The sequence below is a fragment of the Pituophis catenifer genome, unplaced genomic scaffold (genome assembly GCF_029215685.1).
Source record: "Pituophis catenifer annectens isolate HBS135680 unplaced genomic scaffold, rPitCat1.0.hap2 SCAF_2, whole genome shotgun sequence".
NCBI lineage: Eukaryota > Metazoa > Chordata > Lepidosauria > Squamata > Colubridae > Pituophis > Pituophis catenifer.
Window position 1 is genome coordinate 104,576,448 of NW_027256882.1, and position 26,674 is coordinate 104,603,121.

Consider the following 26,674-nt stretch of genomic DNA (forward strand, 5'->3'; position numbering starts at 1 on the left):
ATACAACATGCAAATAAAACATGTAGATGTTTACAAAACTTACTGTTATACTAATGATCACAAAAGTAGAGATAAACACCTGCATTTTAGACTCTTGCAAGACTGATTTTAGCTATTTTTCAATGACAGATAAAAATGGATGAATAAATTTATAATAATTTATATTGGCTGCCACATATTAATATCTCTGCCATTGCTTCATCCCATAATTGTTCTATACAGTGAAAAATGTCCAATTCATGTACATGTGAAAAAACACCTATTGTCAATCCATATTGTTCCTTCACTCATCCTATCATCATGGCATAGGTGTAGATCAGGGGTGTCAAGGGGGCCGGATCCAGCCCACAGGGTGCTTAGATCTGGCCCACAGGGCTGCCCTGGAAATAGCAAAGGACAAGCCTACGGTGCCTCTGCCAGTGAAAACAGGCTCCTGAGCTCCGTTTTGGGCTGCGATGGCCTCCTGTTTTTGCTGGCAGAGGGTTGCAGGCCACCACAGGCGTCCCTGACATGAGTGTCATTGAGCTGGCCTCACCCACCCCACCCAAGGTCAAACAACCATGATGTGGCCCTCAATGAAATTGAGTTTGACACCTCTGGTGTAGATCATGAGAAAACACATTGCCTATTACCTCCTTGTCATTCAATTATAGAATGAAAAAAAAAATGATCCCTCTCCATTAACAGAATATTAACAGGCTGGGCTGGGCTGAGAGAGGTTTTATTAATAAAGTTTGATCTGCTACATAAATGTTAATTTTACTATCAACAATGTCTTAGCAATGATGGCTGTTGGAATCTCTCATCCCTGAAGATCAGTGGCTGGTGGAGAGCAGTAAGAAAAAGCTTTGCTTGTAGACGTAAACAATCTTGTTATCATTTAATAACATGTATATCATGTCCTGCCGCTTTTGACAAATAAAAACCCTATGTCCATGCTACATTTTACAAATTAACTTTGCAAATACTTTGCATATCTATTTATGAAAAAATCGAATTCCATTGTGTTAGATATTTACATGCAGTTCCTTATATTTACCTTATCCACTCCTTCTGCACCTCTTAAAGGATTTACGTGGTCTGCCTCTTTAATTCTGGATGCACCACATTCATTGAATATGGGACTACTTGGCAGAAAGCACTGATTGAGACAGAGATCCTTTTTTTAAAAACCTCTCTGACATGGAATTTAAATGAGGTATAACAGGCTGCAAAATGTTATTCTTATTTTCTATTCTAAGAACAGAATTCAACATAATCCCTGTTCTTTCTTCATCAACCCACACATTTGGCCTTGATGAAGAGATTAAAAAAAAAATTACAATTTTCAGTTTCACTGGTGCAATACAAAAAAAGATATTTGTGTATTTGAGACCAAAAGACAATGGGGAGGCTAACATTCTTAGCAAAGTTTTGCTAAGAGATCAGGTCCATCGGTATCAGTCAAGAAGTCATCCAGAATGTGTCATGTTAGGATCAGACAGTCTTAAGCAGAGAACTACTCCACTACAAAGAATAGAAAGGCTCAACTCTATTTTAGGAAGGCTTAATAGAAAATACTTCTCTCAGCACAAGGTGAGATGACAGAAATACATCAGTCAGATGACTGGCTGTACTAGTAGCCAAAACCTCTCTTAAAGTGTAACTCAGGTTCAGTGAATGCCAGTTCATAACTCTTTTAAAGTGACAGCAAGCAAACATCTATCATTTAACATGTACCAACTACTTTCCATAAAATGAACTCTACTGTACAAGCCTTTCAAAATATTTAAAATGAAAAAACAAGTGTGCTGCTTGTCAAGCCAGCATCCTAACCCCTCGAGCCTCTGTGCCCCTTTCCACAATAAAGTTTTAGGATATGCATATTTAAAAAAAGCTAAATTTATTTCTACAAGCCTCACTTCCAGGTAAACTTAGACTGTGAAATTGGCTGTAGAACTGGTTGTCCACTATTCTTCATCATTAATGTTCAGTTCACTGGACAACATCCATTCTGCAGGTAATTGCCTTATTCCCGACTCAGACGATATCAACCATCTGTTCTAGATAGACAATCACCAAAAAAGTTCTTCTTGGCTCAGAACTCTCTGCCCAAAACCCCAGCCACTTCTAACAATTTTAGCACAATTCAGAGGATGCTCACCTGAAATTTTGGGCAATGTTCTTTTGTTTCAGTAGAAGAAGAAGAGGAATTGATTGAACTATCCAAAGAAGATGAACTATCTCCTCCAGGTTTGAGCTGGCAACATTTTCCAAACACTTTCACTGGTGCATCACTGCAGAGCTTCTGATGGAGGAAAAAGATGCAATTGCCACATTATTCTTAGCAATCTCCAGACCATTGTGTAACTAATACCTACCACATACAGTGATAACCAGGAAATTTTATATTAACAAAAGTATTTCAATATTAAAGGAATAGAGGAGGTCAATAACTAAGATGAGCATTCAGTAGGTTTTATGTGTGTACCATGATATGGCTCTTCTACAGGGACACCTTCTCTCTAGCTGTGACTGCCCTCTGGAAGAAGGTTCCTCCCTGGCTCAGATGGCCTCCATTCTGCTGTTGTTTAAAATAATTTTAATTGGATTTTTAAATTAAGAATGAGCCCTTCACCCTGGTGTTTGGCAAGGGACAATGAGATCCTCACTTCATTGCACATGCTATTTTTTATCTGCATGTTTCATTTATTTATTGTAACTTCTTTTTAATTGCTGTGAGCCACCCAAAATTTTGAGAGTCAAACAGCATACAAGTTTAATAAATTATTATGGTTCATCACACAATCAGCCAGATGTTTAAATTGAATTTGGCATTTTTATCTACCTATCCAGTTCTTCCCAAGGACCTGGGATAAGCAAATGTTGTTTGAAGGTGTTATAAAGGTATTGTTGCAGAATGTTACCTGTTGTAAGTAAAGTTGCCTTTTGCAACTGACTGATATTCATTTTGTCAATCCCAATTGTGTTCAAGTAGTGATCCAAATGTTTTGGGATGGCACCAAAGTGCCTATTACTCTTGGTATTATCTTTGCTTTCTTTTACCAATAGTTTCTACTTCTATTTGCTGGTTTTGTATTTTGTGATTTTTCTCCATTATTTTATTATTGGAACAGTATTTGAAAAGTAACACATTACAGATGACGAATACTTCAAGTTCATTTTGAACATGGACAGGAACACAAATTTATTATCATTTGGAACTCATTAAAACAGCTGCATCTTTTCCCAGGATATTTTGAAAACATACACATCTAGTTTAAATGAGTTGCCAATAGCTATTGCCTTTGTGCTCCAGTACATTTTAAAGTATGTCTTCTAAATTAAATCCAAAGTACTGTATGCATACTGACATAGATAAATATTTTCTGGTTTTAAAAGTAGAACTATCTTAAATGAGACTGCCTTAAGGGAAAAACAATGTTAATTCATTTTATACTGTATCACTAAACTTTTTGTCTCTTTTTAGTGTAATCTTAATGTCCACACCTTTCCTAAAAATTCAAATACCAAAATAAATACAACTGAACAATAAAAACAATACAACAAACCTTTGGCAAAATGGATTTATTGTAACAGTATAACTAAAACATTCTTCCCTTGATTCTGTCTGCACCTCTCCGAGAGGTACACCTCCAAGTTTGGGAAATCCTGTTCTTTTTCGATCTCATAGATACTGTACTAGACACTTTTTGATCCATTTATTTTAAATATAGTCTACAAACATAATTCAGTGCTGCCATTACAACTGTTAACAAATATGGCACACAAGAGCAATTTGCAAGCATGTCTTTTCAACTGCTGGAGTTGATGTCACAGTTACATTCCCATTTTTTTCATTTTAGTCTCTGGCATACAACGGCTTTTTTTTAATAACAACAATTATGGCCACCAAGTAAACGTTCTCTGTGTATTCTGTTATAATTTAAAGGTGGGATAGAACTCCCCCAAATATTCACTGTCTTCTCCAAGAGCTTACCCATCAAATTGTAATTTTTTTTAAAAGGTAGAAATGGTTCCAGCATTAAGCAAATAGATGCTGAACAGGCAGAAAGTAGCAATGAAGTGCTACAGGTTGTCATTTAGGCCCACAAGCAAATCTCAGTGGGGTGTCCCACTGCATGTGCTGAAGTGAAATTTAACTACCATATTGTCTTTCATTTCGACTAGCAAGTATCTTGGCTTGTCCCTAAATTCAAGCCAGCAGTTTTTAAGACAGATTCCTTGAAATGGAGAAGCTATAAAGAAACATGAGAAAACCCAGTTCCGAGCCAGACATTAAAAAATGAGCTTTTATTCTGAAGAGATCTGACATTTCCACAAAGTTTGGGATCAGAGCTGATTCAATGTCTTTAATGAAAATGATTCACAGAAATTCAGACTGTATTTAAAACAGTGGAAGTGCAGCTATTAATCACAGATTGTTCTCCCGATAATAATATTTGCAAAGGAAAACTTTATTGGGGTGGAAGGAAATAAATCAATATGTAATTTTTTTAATGTATGCATTTTAATTCCCCAAGAAGTTGTTACTAAAACTCAGGTGGCACATCTGTATTAGAAAAGATTAGGAAGAAGCCCTGGGATTTTCGGCCTTTCTGCTGTCAAATTCAGTTGAGAGCTGGAAATTACCAAGGCCAGCAATTTAGAGCCCTAAACTACAGTATTATTAGAGAACAGACACTGATTTTATGAAGGAAATATAAACCATTATTCAAAATTCACCCTTCTACCACCTTCAAGGCTACCTTCTGACAACACTTTTCTCATTCTTTAATTGGAGGTAAAGCTAAATAGTACTGGGGAATTAATCCCATAGTTTAAGAAATGCAGACCCAGCTGATGCAAAGCCAGTTTTTTTCCAGAGCTAAAATTTAAGATCGCACTACTTCTCCCAAGAACAACCTCTTATTATGACAGGCCAATGATTAAAAGGACAAAGCTGAACTCGTGCACTGTTAGAATTGCTACTGGCTTCAGTTTTTTTTTTTGTTTTTTTTTTTTTTGGCATACAACAGCTAAAAACATGTGAATAGCTATCATATGATTTCACTAGGAACCCATGAACTAGAATTGCATTTTATCTCTGACAAACAACAGCGTCTTGGACCAGGCTCTGCATCATGTGATAAAACCACACTGAATCTAAGAGTTACAGCATTTTTGTTCAGGCAAGTCACACTAGCATTCAGCTGATGTTGAAGGCTTGCTTAATCATGCTTGGTTGCAAGCAGGCATATTTCAATGTGGGGAAAAAAGGAAAAGAACTTGACCTGGAATGATAGAATACATTTCCCAAACCATACATTTCCAAGCTTAACCTAGCAAATCTACAGTATACAATATAAGAACTGTTTTTCAAAAAGTTCTCCGACATATTAGTTTTCTACAAAGCTCTCCTGAGCACTGCATCTTGAATGCATCTTTCTTGACCGAAAATACTGGGAAATGTTATATCTTTGGCCTTTACAGTGGAATGCGATGAACCTCAGAATCCCCATAGGTAAAGAGAGGTCAGATGGTCACCATCTTTTGGATGCCATCTGTCAGCAGCTTGCCAGAGAGCCAATCATACCGAAAATGTGGAAGCCAGACAAATTTTAGAACATGCAAATTTAGAACCAAGCATATGCTCAAAATCAACTCACTGGACATCTGGATCAAATATCTTGAGATGTCCCTCCCCTTTTTTTTCTTTGCAAGGTTTTCAATTCTGAATGTCAATGAAATACAAGATGCAACAAATTGCCACAGATGATGCAACAAAGGAATTGGCTGTTTGCTGCTTCAAGCACAGCTCAAGCTATGTTTCCAAAATTAATAAGGAGACTAAATACTACATATAAAGGAAACTGGAATTTCTGCTCCTTAACTAACATATATGTGTAAGAAGTCAACACAATAAGTACCATATTGCTATGTCCACTGAATCCATGAGGCAAGTAAACAGTATTTTGAACTGGAATTAACACAAGTTTTCTCAATATTGCAGGATTTAATCTGAGTTGGTCACTGGGACCAAAGATTTAATTTTCCAAGGTTTCGGACTCATTCTGGAATGCATCCTTAGTAAACTTTTCTCATATGCACATGTCCCTGAGGATGGGCTCCAAGCATGAGTCCGAAGGCTTTCTGGTCCTGGTGACCGACTCAAATTGGATCCTGCAACATTATCCTGGGACATGTATATTTGCCTTCATTTGTTTCTCTTTCTATTGAAATGAAAGCCATTGTGCTATTTCAGCTTCTAATCTGAAGATCTCAATGATCATGAGATGCTGCAATGTGGAAATACAGAAGTCAAACAGATATAAGAGATTCCCCCCTGCCCATTCCAGATATGTTTGGATTTCATGTCCAGAATTCCCAAACAGGGTAGAAAAGCTCTAAGAGAATTTGAGTAGTTTTAATACCATATTCTGAATAATGTCAAGTTAGGGGCTGAAATATTCAAACTGCGATCCCGTTGCAAACCGGTAGTGAAGATAAGTAGAACCTACCCGTCAGGAATGTCCTCTTTTAAATCACAATTTTTAAAATCCTTCTCTTTCTGCATGAGTGAACTGAAGCACATGGATATCCATGGAGTTTCTAACTATTTAATTATAAGAAAGCAATTGAAAGGGAAGGCATAGGTATCCCCTTCATAGTCAAGTCACTTGAATGATGAAAAACAGAAATTCCCAAGCTCATATTCTGTATGGTCATTACCAGATTGGACCCACTGATCTCTGCTGCCCAACAGAACTTTAGCTAAACAAGGATTTCATGTCACATTTTGGGTAACACAGAGTAGATGCAGATTTGGTTTCCAGCCTTAATCACACCCATGCCACATGCAGCATTCCCTGTTAATGACAATAATTAAACTGGTCAATTTTGGAGCATTTTGGCCAAGGTATCACAGGCTCATCCAAGCCAAGTTTTTTCCCCCAGACACATTCACACTATTTTATGCAAGATAGTATTTCTAAACTGGAAACTACTTTGTAGTCAACATACTGTTGCTCACATTTACCCAAAATCTGGTACATGCACTTATACACACTATGCAACAATTCTGATGTGGATGGAACAAGCAAAAAACAAAAAACAAAAATAAAACCTTGTAAACAAATAAGCTGTCATGCAGAATTTCTCAGTCCATTAGGAACAATGGACTACTTTCAGATAAACTCACATTTTAATAGGGTAGAGTTTGATATTTTTATGAGGGAGAAAGGGAGTATGCACGAGAGATTTTCAAATGAAACATTGTTCAAGCATGCACCTGCATAAAAAACAGTAAATCAAGGTTTTTACAAGGTTTTTCTTTAATCTATATAAACATTACAATATTTGGCACACATGTGGAATACATCTGTATAGTATTTTTCTTTAAAATTACAAATGTATGCATCTTTCATGCATATGTTGAATTTCCTTTCAGAATGCAACATGTTTTCAACAAATTTAGCACTGGGACAATTTGGCACTGGGACAAAAGCTAGTTTAATGTTCACAAAAAACAATTACATGTCATTTAAAACCTTAAAATACACATTTTCAGAACTGGCTTTCATGAAAATATTGTATGATCGCAATCACGTTTTTTGTTAGTCTCACTGCAGAATTTCTCCAATTACTCACTAGTCACAGCAATTACAAAGATTTGAGGTTTTTCTAGCAGAGTGAAATTCATGGCAGGAATGTGTCGGTTGCACAAATGTGACATGAATACACATCAACCCCATTAAACTCAGGTCCTCCTAACTTTGAAGGTTGAACACTTCTTTGTGTCCAAGAGAAAATCAGACGAAATGCAGGTGACAGGAGGAGGCAGACTTATTTAGACTCTCACCTCTACTTCTACTACTGCAAGATAATTAAAATAACAATGATGTCAGGATCACAATGAAATTAAGTGGACACAAGTCCAGCCCACCGCAGGCAAAGAAATCAAATATGGAGAACATTCCATTGAAGATAATACACTTTTCAGGGCTGTAACCATCTTCTCCAAAGTGCACGTAATTCATTAGGAGATACTCCCCAGTTAGTCTAGTACAGGAAGAGAGTGACATTCTTGGTTTTCTCCTTTCACCGTGGCTTTGGAGCAGAGGTATTATGTTATACTCCATGAAGGAAAGCCCAATACTGCAGTGCTATAGGGTAAGGAAGTCTTGTGAGGTTTGCCTTTTGGACTCTACTGTTTTGGAAGTATTTTTAGATGAACTTTTAAAACCATCATCTGCTCATGACAGGAGATTTATTGTAGTACCATATGATACAGTACACGGTTCTTTGTTTCTTTACATTCCATTTTTTTCCTGGTTATGATTTTATACTTCTTAGTCATATGTTGTCTTGAATCATAGAAATGTTGGACTTTACTAACCAACTAAAAATAAATAAGCAAGGTAAATACACACAGCATATCCTTGATTGCTTTCACACTGGATAAAACTGGAAGTTGCTCTCTACTTATCAAATCAAACCTTTATTTCAATCAAGGAACAGCATAAGAAGGGTGGGGTGCCCTCAATAAAAAGCATAAAAATACATCGAAATCTAAAAATAATAATTATAAAAAGTTAAAAAATATAAAATAAACACACATATTCAAATTTTTAAAAAAATCTAAAAGAAGAGATAGGAGCATTAGATGGGCATAGGAGAACATAAAAGGTTATTATGTGGCAACTAGATCTATAGCAATATAGAGCACTCTCGAATGACGAGTTAAATGTTCATTAAGACTGTTTTATGGTGCAGGTCATTTTTTGGTGGATCTTGAGTGCTGCTGTATAGAATTTGGCAAAAATGTATGTTGTAACAGAGTTAGTATCTGAGAGCAGCAGAGAGGTACAAAATTATCATGTGTGCCCTGTATATTTATGCAGTAATGGTGAGATGAGGCTAGTACAAATGTCTCTGTAATGCAGGCCCTGGAGAGGTACATGCTCTATAGTCTCTGTGTGTCCAGACTTGAAGCAGTATTATCTCCAGGTAGGGCACCTTTCTGTATTGGCCCTTTGATGGTTAGGTACTTCAAGATTATTTAAATATGCCATAGAAGGAGGACATACTTATTGTGCTCACTGGCAAGAAAGGTTGGGACCTGGCTAGTTCCAGTTGGTCAGTGGTGGGTTTCAAATTTTTTTACTACCGGTTCTGTGGGCGTGGCATGGTGGGCGTGGCAGGGGAAGGATACTGTGAAATCTCCATTCCCACCCCACTCCAGGAGAAGGATACTGTAAAATCCCCATTTCCTCCTGATCAGCTGGGACTCGGGAGGCAGAGAATAGATGGGGGCGGGGCCAGTCAGAGGTGGCATTTACGGGTTCTCTGAACTATTCAAAATTTCTACTACCAGTTCTCCAGAACTGGTCAGAACCTCCTGAAACCCACCTTTGCAGTTGGTGCTCTGTGCATCAGGGGTGAAATCTACTTACCTTCCTTACCGGTTCGGAAGTGCACGTGCCGCACACACACTTCACATGCATGTGCAGACTGCGCATGCACAAAACCTTCTGCGCATGTGCAAAAGATAAAAAACACATTACTTCCTGGTTAAAACCAGGAAGTAACGACACCAGGGCGGGTGGGCGGATCGCCGAACCACACACCACGATCGCTTCCGGATCGCCCAATCCAGTCCGAACCAAGAGCATTTCACCCCTGCTGTGCGTGTTGCACACTGTTCAATGAATGTTTTGGCTTGGTCATATCCCATGCTAAGTAGAAGAGCTGAAGAAAGCCCAAAGAGAAGATTCTAATTCTTTTTCCATGTGGACTATAAATCATCCCTCATAGTTAGTAGGGCAAAGAGAGTGCTGCAGGAATGTAGTGGCCATCTCTTCTTTTAAGGATGGCAGATGAGCTCCTCTGTGCATTTTCCACAACATATTCTGCATGGGTTTCCTGCTGTTAGCAGAATGAAGACTTCCAGATATTTGAAATAGGAGACCAGCTAATCTGTGACTATCTGTTTTCCAGGAGTGGCCTTAAGGCCTTTTGACAGATAACATGGTCTTGGTTTTCAGATAATTCTACTGGCCATAAAACTTTAAAACATTTAAATATTTAAAACATACACACGCACATACACACATACGAACAACTTTCACCATTTCCAAAATACTGGTTGATTGTCTTCCATGCCTTTTTCTAAAGCCGATCCAATTTCTCTGAATCCTCCTTAAAGTGTGCGTTGCCCAAATCTGGCCACAGTACTTAAGGTCTGGTCATAGCAAAACAGAAGGGAAGTTACCTCCTGTGATACGCAAGTTGTATTTCTGCTGATAATCTCCAAGATAACATTTCTCTGTAATCATATCAGATTTCTGGCTCATACAGAATTTGCAATCAATTGCTATTCCAAGATATTTCTCACAAGTACTATTAAAGATAGGTTTCTGTCATTTTACAGCTCTACTCTTAATTTTTGTTTAATAAGAGAAGAACTTCACATTTGTCTTTGTTAAATTTTGTTCTATTTCCTTCAGTTCACTTTTCAACACAATTAGGCACCTCTAAATTGAAACAAAACCTACCAAAGTCACTTTGAATCTTATTTCGGTCTAGCTAACCCACCCAACTTTGTATCAATCTACAGATCTGATAACATTTCCTTCTACCTTATTGTAGAAATCATACATGAAAATGTTGAGGAATAAAGGACACAGAACTTATCTCCACGGCACCCCATTTGATATTTCTCTCCAATTAGTTAAATAATTTATTAATGATTGACAGGTATCCTTGAAACTTGATGAGATGCATAGCACTCATTCCAAATCTGAAACAGTGTGTCTTGGATCTTGCAGATATTATTTAGAACCAAACACTAAGCAACCCAAATTTAATCACACAGTATGTTCAGTATTAATGTACTCAGTACTGATATGTCATACACAAGCATCCAACAGCACTGTTTCTATTTTGACTTTCAAAACTGGAACACAAGTGGTGACTCTGGAAAAGATCTGAATTATGTAAACATCTGTAGTCATAAATCACCTTTTAAAATTTAATTTATAGTGAACTACTTTTGGCATGAGTCAAAAATTTAAGAAGTATATCACATGGTTTCTCTGGCATGGAAGTGTCTTTTTATCAGAAGTGCTTTTAAATGCCCATACGTTGAAGTACTTTATCTTGCTTTATCATAAATAAGGTGGACTTTCTTATATGATAATATGCCCCACGAAGCAAAACATTTCAGCCCAGTAGGAGTTAAGAAGAAGGCAATGCTTTTTTGACTGGGGAATGAAATTAAACCATACTCCAAAAATCTCTTCTGTTTTACTGATGAACAGTTCCAAACATAGCTGTGTTTAATACCAAATGTAGCAAACTCTCTCTAAAAAGGCAATATAAATCACTGAGTATGTGGGGGTCAAAAAGCAAAGGCATGAAATTCTAAAATTCAGCTAACAGATGATCTTTTCACAGCAAGAAAACATTTGCCCCACACACTGTGTTATTTCAAAGGGCAAAACTATTGTGGGATGCTGATGGAACTTAGCATACACTGTCAAGTGAAGGTTGGGAGATACTTGCCACGTAGCTGAGATATGTAATCAGAACATTTCTATTCCTACCAGCAGATCATTCAACTTTGGTGGTCAGTTATTGGCTTATTTTTGTTAAAAAATTGATATAGATACAGATACAGATACAGATACAGTGTCTTCATTTTAAGTATACAGCATTGCAGCTTAAAGAAATATAGTCAACAATCTGTATTTCTTCAACCTGTTCATGGCCAAACAATTACCACCATAATTTAGGAATAGCAGTTAGTAGAACACGCCCTCAAAATTCCTATTGTCCTTTTGATTTATTTTTTATTTGAAAGTGGCGGGGAGAAACCTTGATGTTAACCAAAAAAGAACCTAAGAACCAATAAAGAAGTAGATTAAAAGGAGGAGAGTAGCATTACAATTAAGCCATTAAGGACAAGGGACATTATAGATAGCAGTACCAACTGACCTTTGTTTATCTCAAAAGAGCTAAGCAGCATTGGACTTGATTAGTAGTAGGATGAGAGATTGCAAAGAAATAGCAGAGTTTTAGACTACATTGTCAAAAACCTACCCTAGACGAAGACAATGACAAATCACTTCTGAACTGTTGTCAAGCAAATTATACTGATATACTGTATCCAGGATAATTACCTGAAGTCAAACTGCATTCAAGATAGACAGTATCTAACCCTTAGAATATTAATTTTTAATACCAATTTAGAACAGGGGTCTGGAACCTTAAACACTCAAAAGAGCCATTTGGACCCTTTTCCCACAGAAAAAAAAACACGGGGAGCCACAAAACCCTTCCCGTGCCTGACTATTTCTTGATTGGCCACAAAACTAGCATATGTAGTTGAATTAAATGTTCTGTTTTCTTCTGAAACTTTTATTTTCTTGGATTTATTCATGGTTAACCTACCGGGGGTTGAAAAGCTCAATAAATCGCGTGCTGGCAGATGTCACACATTGGTGGTTGTGACACACATTTTGAGTGACAGGGAGTCGCAGCAGAGGGGTGAAAGAGCCACATGCGGCTCCAGAGCCACAAGTTGCTGACCCCTGATTTAGAACAATCACTGAAACAGTAATATATTGTGGGATTGTACAAAGCTTGCAGATTCAAGAATGAAATGTTGAGAAGTCTCACTATATTACTGTATATTCCCAGTCCAGACCATGACAAGCTTCCTCCATACAAAACCATTCCAGGAACAATTTAGTGAGTTGTGCATATGCTTAATGGGTGAATGCAATCATTTTTAAACATAGCAATAATAAACATTTACCTTAAAAATGCAGTTACCAGCACAAAGAATCAAATGTTAAAGCCTACATGTAGTATTTGAAAAACAATGTGCCAAGTATATTATGTTTTAATGAATTAGGTTGCTCACCGAGATTGACACATCTTCAGTTCTTCTCTTGGCAGTGGAATCAAATAAAACATTTCGCCCTCTTCTTTCACAGTCCTGGTACACAATTAGTCGGATCTGACTTGGATTAAACTCCGGCAAAGGCCAGCTTTAAAAAGAAAGGGAGGGGGAAAAAAGAATTTCACATTAGTTGTGGCTTCATTACGTATATTAACTAAATGTCTATTTACTAACTATACTATCAAGAAGAGATGATGGTGATAGTGACAATAACAACAATTAATGAGCCAAACAAGATATATTTTTCTGAACATTGGTGTAAATGGATCAAACTTCATCAGTAACTTTAACTGTTGTTTAAAACATTTCTTACAGTAATGTTGCATCAGTCTTGTTAATACACACTGCAATACTATTGTAATATATGCATTAAAAGCAAAATTGTTATTAATAGAAAGAGCTATGGGGATAAAGAGTTTCAAAAAGGTTTCTTATTGGATCATTTTGCCTTGCATCTTTTATAATAAATACTTTCCCACAAAGATGTTTTATGATCATAGAATTCCCACAATCAACCCATTTGTTTCATAATGATCAAGAGTGAACAGCACATCTCACTCAACTATCCCCTTGTAAATCCCCTCTGAGAAAACACAGAGACACAAAACAGAGGTTCAGGCCAAAAAAATGCCAACATAATTCCCTAAGTACTTTAGAGGCAAGATTGTCTGCCATTCCAAGGAAGAAGCATAATAGAAATGTACTGTAGCCTGAATCACGGGAAAAAGTACATAGAAACGATAGGCAAGAATTCAATTTAATTCCCATCACCACCAAAAAGAAAAGAAATAACAAAACTTAACATGTCTGCTTTGCACTGTTGCTTTACCCAATAAAGAATTTCATGCATACAAAACTGGTTCAAAATCACCCAGCTGGATTTCATGCCTATGGCAGAACTAAAATTTACAGTCACTTGGTTTCCAGCCTGGTGCTTTAACCACTAGAACAAACCTCAAAATATTATTAAGCTAACAATGACTTTTGAACTCTTTTCATTCTTTCTAGTCTAATAGAAATTACGTAGGGAGACTGGACCCTTGCCTATCTATGTAACCATCCACAAGACAAAAATTCCCCAAATCTGAAATGATAGAATTGGATTTGGCATAGGGAGAGAAGCTGACAAAATAAAATTCTAGCTCAAAAATAGGCTGTTATCTGTGGAGGGGGGAGATTTTTCACCATATTTCCCAGAATGTGTCTCCACAGAAGAAGCGATTGAGCAACATCATATGTTCATAACATATCATAAATGTTAGTAACGTTTCCATTCTGAGCTCCCTTCCTCCCTCCTGAACCAAAGCACACCATGTGTAACCCATCCTGTTCTTTCCAGAAGACACACACATATCAACAAATGCGGACATGAAGGAATCTCAATACTAATGCAATATGGCAGAAACAGAGGTTCTTCTTATGGCCAGTGCCAGTTGTGAGGTTGGAAAGAATTCCAGCAGCCATGTTCCTCAAGCTTTCCTTCCCTTGTTATTTTCATCCTTTGTTTTAGGAAGTCACCTCTGATGCTCTCCTACCCACTTTAGATTAGAATGTGGACTCAACTGACTAGCTTTTGGACACTGACCTGACAGCTGTTTGACAAAAAGACAGACAGAAAGGTCTCTAAAAACCACTTCAGAGGCGAATGAAGTGAACCAAACAGAGAATTCTGCTGTATTTATCAGCATATGTTATTCCAGTGGTCCCCAACCCCCGGTCCGCGGACCGGTGCCGGGCCGTGAAGTACCTGGCACCGGGCCGCGCAGCGGCCGGGGGACAGGAACGCTTCAGCACAAAGGCTCCTGGGCCGTGCGCAATGGGCCTGCGCAAAGGCTCAGGCTCCTGGGCCGTGCGCAATGGGCCTGCGCAAAGGCTCAGGCTCCTGGGCCGTGCGCAATGGGCCTGCGCAAAGGCTCCTGGGCCGTGGCCCCACCCCTGCGCGCGCTCAGCGGGCCGCGGCCCCACCCCTGCGCGCGCTCAGCGGGCCGCGGCGATAAAAAGGTTGGGGACCACTGTGTTATTCAACTACAGTGAACTAGGTTACTTCTCCAGCTATGTTCATGATATTTTAACTACCTTTGGGCTGGAATAAATTTATTCCAGCAGACTATTATCGGCGTTACATAATATGACTCTTATTTCGTCTATAAAAATTCTTTGGCAGCTGCGGCACTATCCCAGGAATCCAAAGAAAATGAAGTGGCAAATCCAGAGGAAGATATTCAGGAAGATCAGCAAGGATACAAAAGAGGCCAGACAACGGGATTCTCACAGCTGTCCTAGAAGCATGTCTGCAGACATGTGAATGTGCCTAACATAAAAGCAATTATTTCATCAAATGCAATATTAAACATCATCAAGAGATAGGATCTCCTCCAAATTTTGAATGCAACTGAAGAAATGTTTAGGGCTTTTTTCATATATATATGAATTATGAGCTTTGCTTTAAAAGCTTATATTTAATTCCACATTTGTAAAACTTTATTATGTCCAAGCTTTAAGCTGAAAATTCAAAAGGGAAAAGCCAAAAATGAATAGTATATTGATAAGAATTGGGGATAGGTATTATTTCTAAATATCTGCCTCTATTATTAAATTGTAAATGTAGAATAAATTAATAAACATTATGTAACATCCAGTTAGAAAAATTATCTGAATAAGGATTTTTGATCAAATCTACAGAAGAACCTGAATAATTCACCCAACTCTTGTCAGATTAAAATGAATATGCTGGTTTCAAATCCTCACTTAAAATGAAAATGGATTTTAAATGGCAGTAAACAAATCTGACTGGAAACACAATAGATATATTGCAAATCAGAGGAAGTGCAATTCCAATTTATTGTTCCCTCTTATTTCATTTTATTGGTTCATACAACACAAAACATATAATAGGACTAAAGCATTATATAGACCAGGGGTTGGCAACCAACAGCTCTGGAGCCGCATGTGGCTCTTTCATCCCTCTGCTGCGGTTCCTTGTTGCCAGTTGGCTCCACTGCTGATAGAGCTTTCAGTTAGGACAGGTAGAGGAAAAAGGACCCTGTGCTAGGAGGAGACTCTGTGGTGGGGGAACCAGACTTCCGGTTGGCTCCAGAATTGAAGGGGGGGTTCCGGTTAGGACCTTTGTGGCTCTTTAGAGTGTTTAAGGTTGCCGACCCCTGATATAGACAATTGAGAATAATGTAGCTATACTAAACTATTTAAAATACTGTTATCTGTCTATATCTTTATATTCCAAATTGTTCAAAGTTTTTTCTCATAACAATCCTGAGAGATGGCTTGGTTGAGGACAGTGACTAGATCAAATAGAATTTAATGGCTAAGCAAAATTGGTATGCTGATTTCTCAATTTTTACTTCCTATCATTCTCCATACTGAAGTCGCCTATACAGATTTTTCAGTTCATAGAAGAAAATGTTCATTCCCCATCAAAAAAAATTAACACCTGATTTGTTTACAAGGAGTATTTACAAGTTATGGTAAAATGCGTCTTTTGATACTCTGAACTGTTAAAGATTCTATTTAAAAAAAAAGAAATTGAACACTTTTAACATAGATCATACAAATTACATACCAAGGCTCCAATTTCTTACTGAGATCATTAGCTCTTTTATTCTTTTCTATGTAGCATTTCTACCACAAGGTTTTTCAAATATAAAGTCATCTGGGGTCTTTAGATACCATCTTCTTTAACAACAAAAGAAAAAAAAATCCCAATGGACAAATTGTCCATAGTTTAGATCAGTGTTTTTCAAACTTGACAGCTTTAACCTATGTGGACTTCAACTCCCAGCATGCTCCTTACATGTTAAAGTTGCCAAGTTTGAAAAATGCTGGTTTACGGAAATATTTAATTATTAACTATTCTAAATCCTGTCTTGTTAGCATTTGTTTATAAACCTGGGAAATTATACCATTTCTTATTTGTATTTATCACACCAAAATATTAATTTACAATTATTTCAACAATGATCTCCATACCTCTTCTTCATCATATGCCTATTGTTCCTGTTCTACTGATGGAAAAGAGCAAACAGGTGTATCTTAATTTTACAACTCCTTTAATCCAACCAAGTTTCTCAACTAAAAAGTAAATATGCCCTCCAGTCAAGCTTGACTCATGCAATATTTTTGGCAGCCTTATGGAAATGGTTTGTCACTGTCTTCTTGTGGGATGTATTTTCCCCTTCCCAGTCTAGCTGAGAGGCTGGTGATTCTCCATCCAAGTACTAATCAGACCCTGCTTATTCCCCCAGATCAATCAAAGTCAGCTGAGTGCTAGGAGCTAAAATGGGCAGCTGATGAATTCTGTCTACAAGACAAATGTTTTTAAATAATTTTGGAATATTTGCTACGTGAAGTATCCTCAAACTGGTCTTAATGCTTTCAAAAGGAAATCTAATAGTATTTAACGTTGTCATAATGCATAGTTACAGTGGCTTTGATCTGGAAAGTTACAGCAATCAAGACTATTTGTTCCAACATAATATTGAGTAAAGTTATGAAAACTGCCTGGCAATGAATCACTGGTCCAAACTATTTTTAAGGACATCTACGCAAATGTTATTTTTAGTTTATGCCAGCTTATCTGTTCTGCATGCCTTTCATGTTAGCACCTTTTTAGAACACTGATAGGAACATTTATGGCAGAACAGGTTCCGGGTCCATTTCATATGGTACCTTGGCTTTTTCCAACAATGCTCGCTGCTGAACACAATAAAAAGGATATGCACTACAGCTCCAGCTACAAGGCATCCTAATAGATAAATAGAGCAACCTTTTGCTAAGTAGAAGTAATTAAATTACGCTTTGTTGCAGGTATCATTCATTTTTATTTTGCTGATATATGTACAATAAGTAACATGGCAAGGTTTAGGATTGCGAATTTGGATTTAGTATACAGTAGATTTTAAAAATATTGGTAGTTCTAAAGCAGTGGTTCTCAACCTTCCTAATACCACGACCCTTTAATACAGTTCCTCATGTTGTGGTGACCCCCAACCATAAAATAATTCCTAAAACCATTGAAAATATGTGTTTTCCGATGATCTTAGGCGACCCCTGTGAAAGGGTCGTTCGACCCCCAAAGGGGTCCCGACCCACAGGTTGAGAACCACTGTTTTAAAGCATGTGAATGCGCATTTCAATTTGAAGCGTCAAGTTTGTGATTGGTAATATATGCAGAGGGTTTGTGGCGGAAGAGTAGACTGAAAATAGGTGTATGACTCAACATTAGAGTACAGACATTGTAGCACCTTGAAAAGCTGTCTTTTTTTTTTTTTTTTTTTTGAGTAATTGCTGAAATGTAATTTGGAATCCACAAGTGGTTGGTAAGAAAGCAGAGGGCAGAGGAATTACCCTTACCAAAAAAAAAAAAAAAAAAAGATAATAGTGTCAGTGGCCTTTAACCCAAATTATGAGTGCAATCCAAAAATTCACCATTAATCACAAGCAATTGGCTACTGAAAGAATAAACTGCTTAAATTTCTTGTTATGAAAAGTGGTTTAATGTCTGCGGCTTTAATGATACAATTCATAACTGGCAGCATGGAGAACATGGGTTAACAGAAAAGCAGTCACCAGATTTAAAAATAAAATAATATAATTGGAAGAAAGTACTCACAACCTCTAGGTTCATTTTTTTAGCACAATATGCTTGGTATATTAGGCTCAATTAGCATAACGCAATGATGAAGGATGCTGCACATTGAAAACTCCTTCCTTAACTCTAGCTTCTGTTCTATGACAACTTATAACCAGGTTTTTTAAAATGCTTTTTCATTTCTGAGGCTTAGCATACTTTTTAAATAAAATATTTTATATTGGGTATTCATATCAACACTGGATTCAGATAGGTTCTGTGCTTATATAATGTTACTGAACTTTACATCTACTCAAGTAAGTCATTGTTGGTTGGTGATGAAAGATTGTCCTACCGGCCCCTTACTTGTGGGGTACCACAAGTTTCTATTCTCTCTCCTCTCCTTTTCAATATCCACATGAAATCACTGGCAAGACCGTCTGCCGCTTTGGTATCAATTTGATACCATGCTGATATTAATTATATCTTTCAATTCTAGGCCAGAGAAGTGAGGCTACTGAGGTTCTGTCCCAATGCCTAAAAACTGTGTGGGTCTGCCATGGGAAGGAGCCATCTCCAAACTCAACCCAGCCCCAATCGAGTGTTTGTGTGTATTTGAATCACCCAGATCTGGGGATATACAAACTATGACCTTGGATGGAGTTGCACTTCCTCATTCAAGGATGGTGTGCAGTCTTTTTGTATTTAACAGCTCTTGCTCAATGAGCAGATGGCAGTTGTGACCAGGAAGGCTTTTGCCCAGCTTCAGTTATGCGCTTTCCTAGATTGAGACAGTCACTGGTGCTCTGGTCACCTCACAACTTAACTACAGTAACACGCTGTACATGAGACTGCCCTTAAAGACCACCTAGATTGCTTTAGCTAGTCCAGAATGCAGTGGTGAAGGCAGTAATAGGCAAGGCTCTGTATGCCTATGTAACACCTGTGCTTTGCAACCTGTACAGGTTGCCAGTTTATTTCCAGGTGTGATTCAAGGTGTTGGTCATTACCTGTAAAACCCCATACGGTATAGGTCTTGATTACTTAAGATATTGTCTGTCTCCCATAATATCTACTCAACTGGTTCATTCTGGCAGATTGGTACAATTTGGGTTCCTCTGGAATGAGTCTCGCTTACCCCAAAATTTGAACGTCTCCTACCCTTTAAAGCCATTTTTTGCCCAGGCATCTGGTACCCCTTTCTCCTTTTCTGTCCCCTTCTATGTTTGTTTTATTTGCCATTGTTGTTCTTTTGCATTGTTTCCAAATATTTTAATAATTGTAAACTGCTCAGAGTGGCTGGGAGTCATGCCACTTATGGAATATAAATTTAATACATAAATGTCAGACAAGTGAACTTCATTTACTCAACAACTACTTTAGCTGTATCAGTTTAACTCAAAAATCTTTTATTTGTTTTACATAGAATACAGGTATTGTGCCATACCTCATCCAACAGCCTTCTAAAAAGAAATAATTAAACATGTTTTAATCTGCTTCTAAATGTTTATATGCCTTAAATGCTGAATATTCTCAGCCTGATTTTTTTTCTCTTATTGTTTCCACATCTTTCTCTCAATTGTTAGGCCTTTCCTCTCCAGTTTTTCCCCTTTGGGTTTTTCTTTTCAGCATCTAAGTAAGGGTATACAAAATATTTCAATTTTGAAACAGCTGTTCTGGATTTGTAATGGGTTGTTCTAACCATTCCAGAAGCATTTCAAACTCAAAACAAGTATTTGATCTGAATTCAAAAGAGGTCTGAAACACTCCCCAAAATAGTTGGAACAACTTGAGCTACAAGAGCTTGTGCCCAAAACACTTCAAACTCAAAGCGTTTCACACACCTCTATCTACTATCCAAGGACCTATTCAAATTCCATCTCTGCTTGCCTTCCAGATTCAAGCTCTCCTGCTTGCTCTCCCATTTTCCATTTTTTAAAAAAGCAACATAACAGCATCAGTTAAGGTAGATTATATAGATTCTGATAGACTCTTTTCCTGTTCAACTACTGTGGGACTAAACATATTAACATGATAATGGGGATTAATCCAGCTCAAATTAAGTTTTTTTAAAAACTTGTGTTCAAGCCAGTGGAAAAGTTAGCCACGTGCTTAAATGCATTGCCCCATAATTAAAAAATGCTTAATTTTCAAAAGAATATGCCCTATAAATATGTATGATAACATATGAGGACTTACCAAGTATCCAGTTTATCTTTTACAATTCTAAAAGCTTTAATGCATGCATGAACACTTTTACCAGTTAATTATTTTAGGGAATAGTCTTTGCTATGTAAGCAGTCTGACCTAAACAGGAGTCAGCCCTCGGGATTAAAATTTCTTTATAAGAACTACAGAAGATATACTATCCAATCTTCTAAAATAAAGGCTACTTAGAAGTCAATCCTAAAGAGTTTACTTCTGAGTAAGGATTGTGCTATAAGCAAATTATTATAAGACAAGATTATTATTTGTTTTTTTAAAAAAGCACATTATTTCTACACAATTGATTACATTAAATAAACATAGCCCAAATACCACAGTATTTTAACCATACCTGGAAAGCATCTCTGTCCCTCAAGCGGGTTCCACTTTTCAGAATTTCTGCAACTCTTGTTATTAAAACCAGCTGCCAAATCAGGTTAATAATAGAAATGATCCACATTCATCCAGAACCACAAGACTGTCAGGTGACAGCTTGAGAAGTCTGAATTTAACGAAAACACAAGCGGTTTCCACGCTGTAGCAGAAAAAGGGAAAAAGAGGCAACCCCACAGATGCAGAAGGAAGCTTCTCTCGGAGTCAGGATTCCCCCCAAAGAAGAGAGAGAGAAAAAAAGTCAGCAGCGCAGGGGATTCCTGAGACAGAAAATCCGGAAAGCCCTGAAGGAGAATATGGCCATTCACAGGCAGATGCTGCTCTGTATTTTCACAATGGACAGCCTGCCTTCTTGCCATCCTGTGGGTCTTTTCAGAACGTGGGCTACAGCAAACATGATTGTAATGTACCCCACCTCCTTTGTCTCCTCCTGGAGAGTGTGACTGCAGAAGCCTAATCTCACTCATCAGCAAGCTAAGTGCCCCTCAGCAGCCAAGGCTGACCGCAAAGGTCCATTTAATCTCTTCTCCTCATTTAGGGAAACCAAGACAGGCAGAGCCTCGTGATAAGGCTCCTTGTAGGTGGGGGTGACAATCCCGCGCCTCTCCAGTCTGGGGTGGGTCAGAAAGGCAGAGTGAGTGGTGGGAGAAAGGCAACAAAGCAGTCCCCCCCCTCCCTTCCTCTCTACTCATTTCCTACATTCTTGGAAGCTGCAAGATGCCGGGGACCAACCCCCTCGCTGACAAGCTCAGCCTGGGAGTGGAAAAGCCACCCTAACAGCCATCACATGACCCAGAGCTGTCAGTAGATGCTACCTGGATCTGCAATGAGGCCGCTAGCCAATCCCAGCTCCGCCTTGCTTGCATACATGCATGTAAATTTCAGCAGGAAAATAAAGCGATTACTGTTTAACCATGCAGGGCATTCATCTGAGTGCCTGATTTATTATTTAGCACAAGCCAGGGCATTAAGCTTCCCATGATGCTTTTTTTCTCACCCTGCTTGCTCATCAGGGAAGAACTCCAGTAAGTATTAACTTAAAGAAGATATTGTTTTCTCCCTCTCCCTCCCCCCTCTCTCCTTCTCTCTCTCTCTCTCCCTCTTCTCCCCCCCCCATTCCCTCTCTCCACACACACATATGCCTCGAAAGCTTCTTCTCCAAGCTCAAATCTTTTGTAAGAACAAAGCAGACACTGTTGGTTCTGTAAAGGCTCCTTAATGTTTCCAGCAAAAAGGCCCGTTTCAAAGACTTCTGCACACCAATGATTTCCTAGCTGTAAACAAGGTTTTGTAACCGCTCTTTGGGGCAGCACAGACATTTCAGGCTATGGGGAAAGCAAACCGTCAAAGGCACTCATAATCCTCTGGGAGAATGTTCCTACTTGAGTGTGGGATAGTGATAAAGGCGCTGGACTATAAACCAGGCTGGACCAGATTCCCACCCACAAAAGCTTCATTCTGCCTGTGAGTATGGCTCACTCTCTCAACCCAGTTGAAGCCTACCTCACAAGGTTGTTTCAAGGGAAATTGATAAGAATGAATGCTATGTACACACCCTTGGGTTCCTGACAGCAAGGCAGAGTAGAAGTCCTACAAACTAAACAAACTGCAATGTGAAACTCTACTCAAAAGCAGGTCCAACTGAGTTGAATGGGACTTACTCCCGAGTAGGAATGTGCAATCCTGCAGCCCCTCAATATTTCCCAAATGGTTTTCATATAACTTGATTTGTGTTTTAAATCCAAAGAACAAGTCTAAGTAAAAAAAGATTAATGAAAATAAAATGAAAGGGTTTTAAATGGGTTTGTACATTTGAAGCCAATTTTTAAAATAATTATTAAAAGATTACATACTTTATTATTATTAGAAATCATGAGTTCAGAATAATTTCAACAAGCATTAAAATAAATAACACCAACATCAACTTCAGAGCATCATTAATCTTGTTTCTTATGTAAATGCAATTATTCGACACCAAGTAACATTTTACCCTTTAATCATGTAAACTGGATTGGCTATTTCCTTCTAATGTGTGCAAATGCATTCAAGTTTTAAATGAGGTTCAGATTTTGTTCAAATTAATACACATCAAAAAACCTTTACCTTTGATTAGACACTCTTAAAAGAGAGCACACCTTCAAACACCCCTATTGCTAACATGAAGTTATGTTACATGCAAGTATAGGTATATCTTGCTCTCTTAGTGTGGTCAAATGAGAATGTTATCCCTGGAGCTATATTACAATCATATTTGTTTACATGCCATCTAACTTTTACATGGATCCACATAAAACTGTTTTTATAACGAAGGCACAACTGCAGTCTAGGAAATGATCTGGGAAGTATGCAAAGGGATTTTCACTAAAGCTCTAGAAATCAGAGACCAGCCTCACAAACATACAAATGACACTGAAACTCTGAGACACTTATCTATTCTTTCAACCCAGCAGAATGTTGGAAACAATTTTTGTAAAGGTCCTATGATTCTGTCAGTCCGTCCATCAGCAGAATAGAACATGACAGAAATCAGGCATGGAAGAAGAAGATGTAAAAAAAAAAAAAATCCAGTTCAAAAGGATCTTTTTTTTACTTTACTTTTATTTAATTTGTATACCGCCCTTCTCCCAAAGGACTCAGGGTGGTGAACAGCCAACAATAAAATACATACATACAAAATTTAAAAAACAGAAATAAAATCGAATTAAATAATTTGGCCCAGACAGATTAAAACCCCAATCAATTTAAAACAGATTTAAACTTTGAAAATTAAAAGATATTAAAAATATTAAAATATTAAAATTGTTTAAAATCTAGATCCGTTTGGAAGCTGTTGAGAAAAAAGACCCCTTTGGGAAAGGCATCTGGATGGCAGCTTGGAATGTTCCCCTCCCTCTTGCTCATGGGACCCAGAGTAGAGCTATCATTAAAGGTTGGAAGAATTCCAGAAATATGCTCGGCACCCTGCCCCTAATTTGTCATACTTGAATCTGAAGATTTAGTAGGTTTACCCTATTCTATAGATCAGCTTTTTCCAAAGCAGTGACTCTTAGGCCTGTTGAACTGTAGTTCTCAGAATTCCCAGCCAGCATGGAATACATCTACACTTTCTGGAAATTTGGATTTGGAACGAGCTCCCCCCGGAGATACGTAGGATCCCGGATCTGCGCACCTTCCGCCGCGCGCTTAAGACTTTTCTATTTTATCAAGCTGGCCTGGCCTAAATCTTCCCCCTTTTTAAATGTGGAAATTTTAAATTTTTAAATTTTAAATTCGTCTTATTTATAGGGGCATGGGTAAGGCGTTTTAAATTGGGGAGCCATTTTGGATTTAATTCTGTTTTAAACGTATTTTAATGTTTATATTGTATGTTTTTTAATTTTGGCTGTTCACCGCCCCGAGTCCTTCAGGAGAGGGGGCGGTATAAAAATCAAATAAATAAATAAATAAATAAATAAATAAATAAATAAATAAATAAATAAATAAATAAATAAATAAATAAATAAATAAATAAATTATGGCAATTACACTGCGATGGACAACACATTGGAGAAAGCTGCTATAAATACTAGTATGTTTTATCTCTGTCTAAATGGTATTTACCCATGTTTAACCACTGTTGATAGTCTTTTGAAAAGAGATATATGCTATTGGGAACCTAACAGTCCCAGGAGTTTCTTGGGTTCTTTTATCATTCTAAATACAATTTTGCATCTTTGCAAGAGAAGGTGTGTTAATCCAGCATGAACACCCAACTGTTACCTCTTCTTTGTATGCTGGTGGTCTGAAGACAGGAAAAGTCATAAACTGCTCTGACTGATTCTTGCAAAACACACATGCTCTATTTTGTGCAAGAATTCAATATGTAACATTTCCATCAATAAGGGGGAAGCAACTTTCAGATAAGAATCCTAAACTACAAGACTTTAGAAAAGCAACGCTCAAATACTTGAGAGTGACTCTAATTAAAGTTATTTGCCTAGTCTGAGTGCACTGAGTAATCTTTGAAGGGTGCTAAAGGTTTAGTTGGGTTTAAAGCTTTTTTTAAATAGTCAGTGAATAAAATCAGTTACAAAATAGATGAGAAATAATCTCACAAATTATTAAAACTGCACTGGAATAGCAGTGTTTGTTTTCTATCCTGTTCCCAATTGCAATCCCTTATAAATAGAAACCAAACAAGTCTACATAATACCAACTGGTACTGCAAGACAAAAGGCCATTTTCTCTCTTTACCAAACAGTTATTTTATTGTGCACCCAAGCTACTCAAGGAGCTGAAAAATCCTTCCCCACATCTATCAGAAATAAAGTGTGCAATCTTCAACTGGGTACCCTCTAGATGCGCTGGAACTACAGTTCCCAGAATTCCCAGGCCAACAACTAAGGTGATTCTGGGGATTGTAGTCCCTTAAACCTGGAAGGCACTGGGTAGGGAGGACTGGACTAGCACATTCATTTAATGGAAAGTCTTTGAATGGGAAAATTCCAACGTGAAAGTTCTTTTGGCCATCTCAGATTATTTTCTGTGTCTTTCAAATTAAGGAGAAAGGGGTGGAGAGAATACTTTGTATAATTCAAGATGACATCTTGACATGCCATGCTATACTTCCAGTGGATAAAATCTTCCCACCTCAATTATTCTGCAACTTTTAGCCAAGTAGTTAAATCTTTGGTTTACCCTTTCTCAAGTTATGCCGACAGTAAAATTACTTAATCACTTTGCTACTCAATTAATGAAAACATTTCATTTAAAAAAAAATCAAATGGTAAAGTTGGCTTTGTAAATCATAAAATATTCTATTTTGTATTTTAGAAAACTGCAGCTGGCAGTATACAATCTAAGGGTGAAGGTGTCTACAATCCTAAAATGATAATCCCTTTTCTCACTTTACAAGGTTATCCTTTAGGAGTCAGGCCCAAGAAAATACAGTAAACATTAAAAAAAAAAAAGAACAGTCATATGTTTTGTTTATTCCACTAATATTCCTTTTTAATCCAGGGTTCAAAGGCAGCATGCAAAATCATCCCAACAAATTCCATTTTTGTCCATAAAACAATTATTTAGTATAGGACAGAGTGATAAAGAGTCACTGGCCTAAATCCACCAAGTGAACTTTGTAATGAGATTTCATAGATAAATCTGTTCTATATCTATTTTTCAGTTTCAGTTATTCATTCTTCTTAACCCATTAAACTCAAGATATTGGAAGAAACATTGGCACGCCCTGCTCACACGCAGATTCAGAAAAATGCCACTGCAGAGAATCCTCATGTGCATAAGTATTATTTCCACCATGATTAAAACACTTATTTGTGGAGAAATGAATGCACATGAATGAGCAAGCAGAAAGAAAGAAAAAAACCAGTTGCACCTACTCATAGAACTATTACTACTACTACTTGCCCAGAGGGTTGGTTGACTCTAGGATTTTAGCAAAACATTTTAAACAAGCCAGAGAAGGCATGTGGAGCATGGCATCTGCAATTCTTTTCGACAACCTTCAATGACCATGATCTGAAGAGGTAACATCTGTACCTTCTTCTGAG

At 37.6% G+C, this 26,674-nt stretch overlaps 1 protein-coding gene across 2 annotated transcripts in view; it reads right to left on the minus strand.

Moving 5' to 3' along the window:
• The window catches only part of FNIP1 (folliculin interacting protein 1), a 102,822-nt gene that overhangs the window by 44,819 nt on the left and 31,329 nt on the right, over nt 1-26,674 (minus strand). The window contains exons 1-3 of one of the 2 annotated variants that reach the window (XM_070937316.1): nt 21,088-21,164; nt 12,908-13,034; nt 2,144-2,287 (exon numbers count right to left, since the gene is read on the minus strand). In XM_070937316.1, the coding sequence (XP_070793417.1) occupies nt 2,144-2,287; nt 12,908-13,034; nt 21,088-21,098 (282 nt within the window). In that variant the 5' untranslated portion in view covers nt 21,099-21,164. Of the gene's footprint in view, nt 1-2,143; nt 2,288-12,907; nt 13,035-21,087; nt 21,165-26,674 lie in introns of those variants that run through there. The other variant, XM_070937315.1, reaches the window with a different exon arrangement.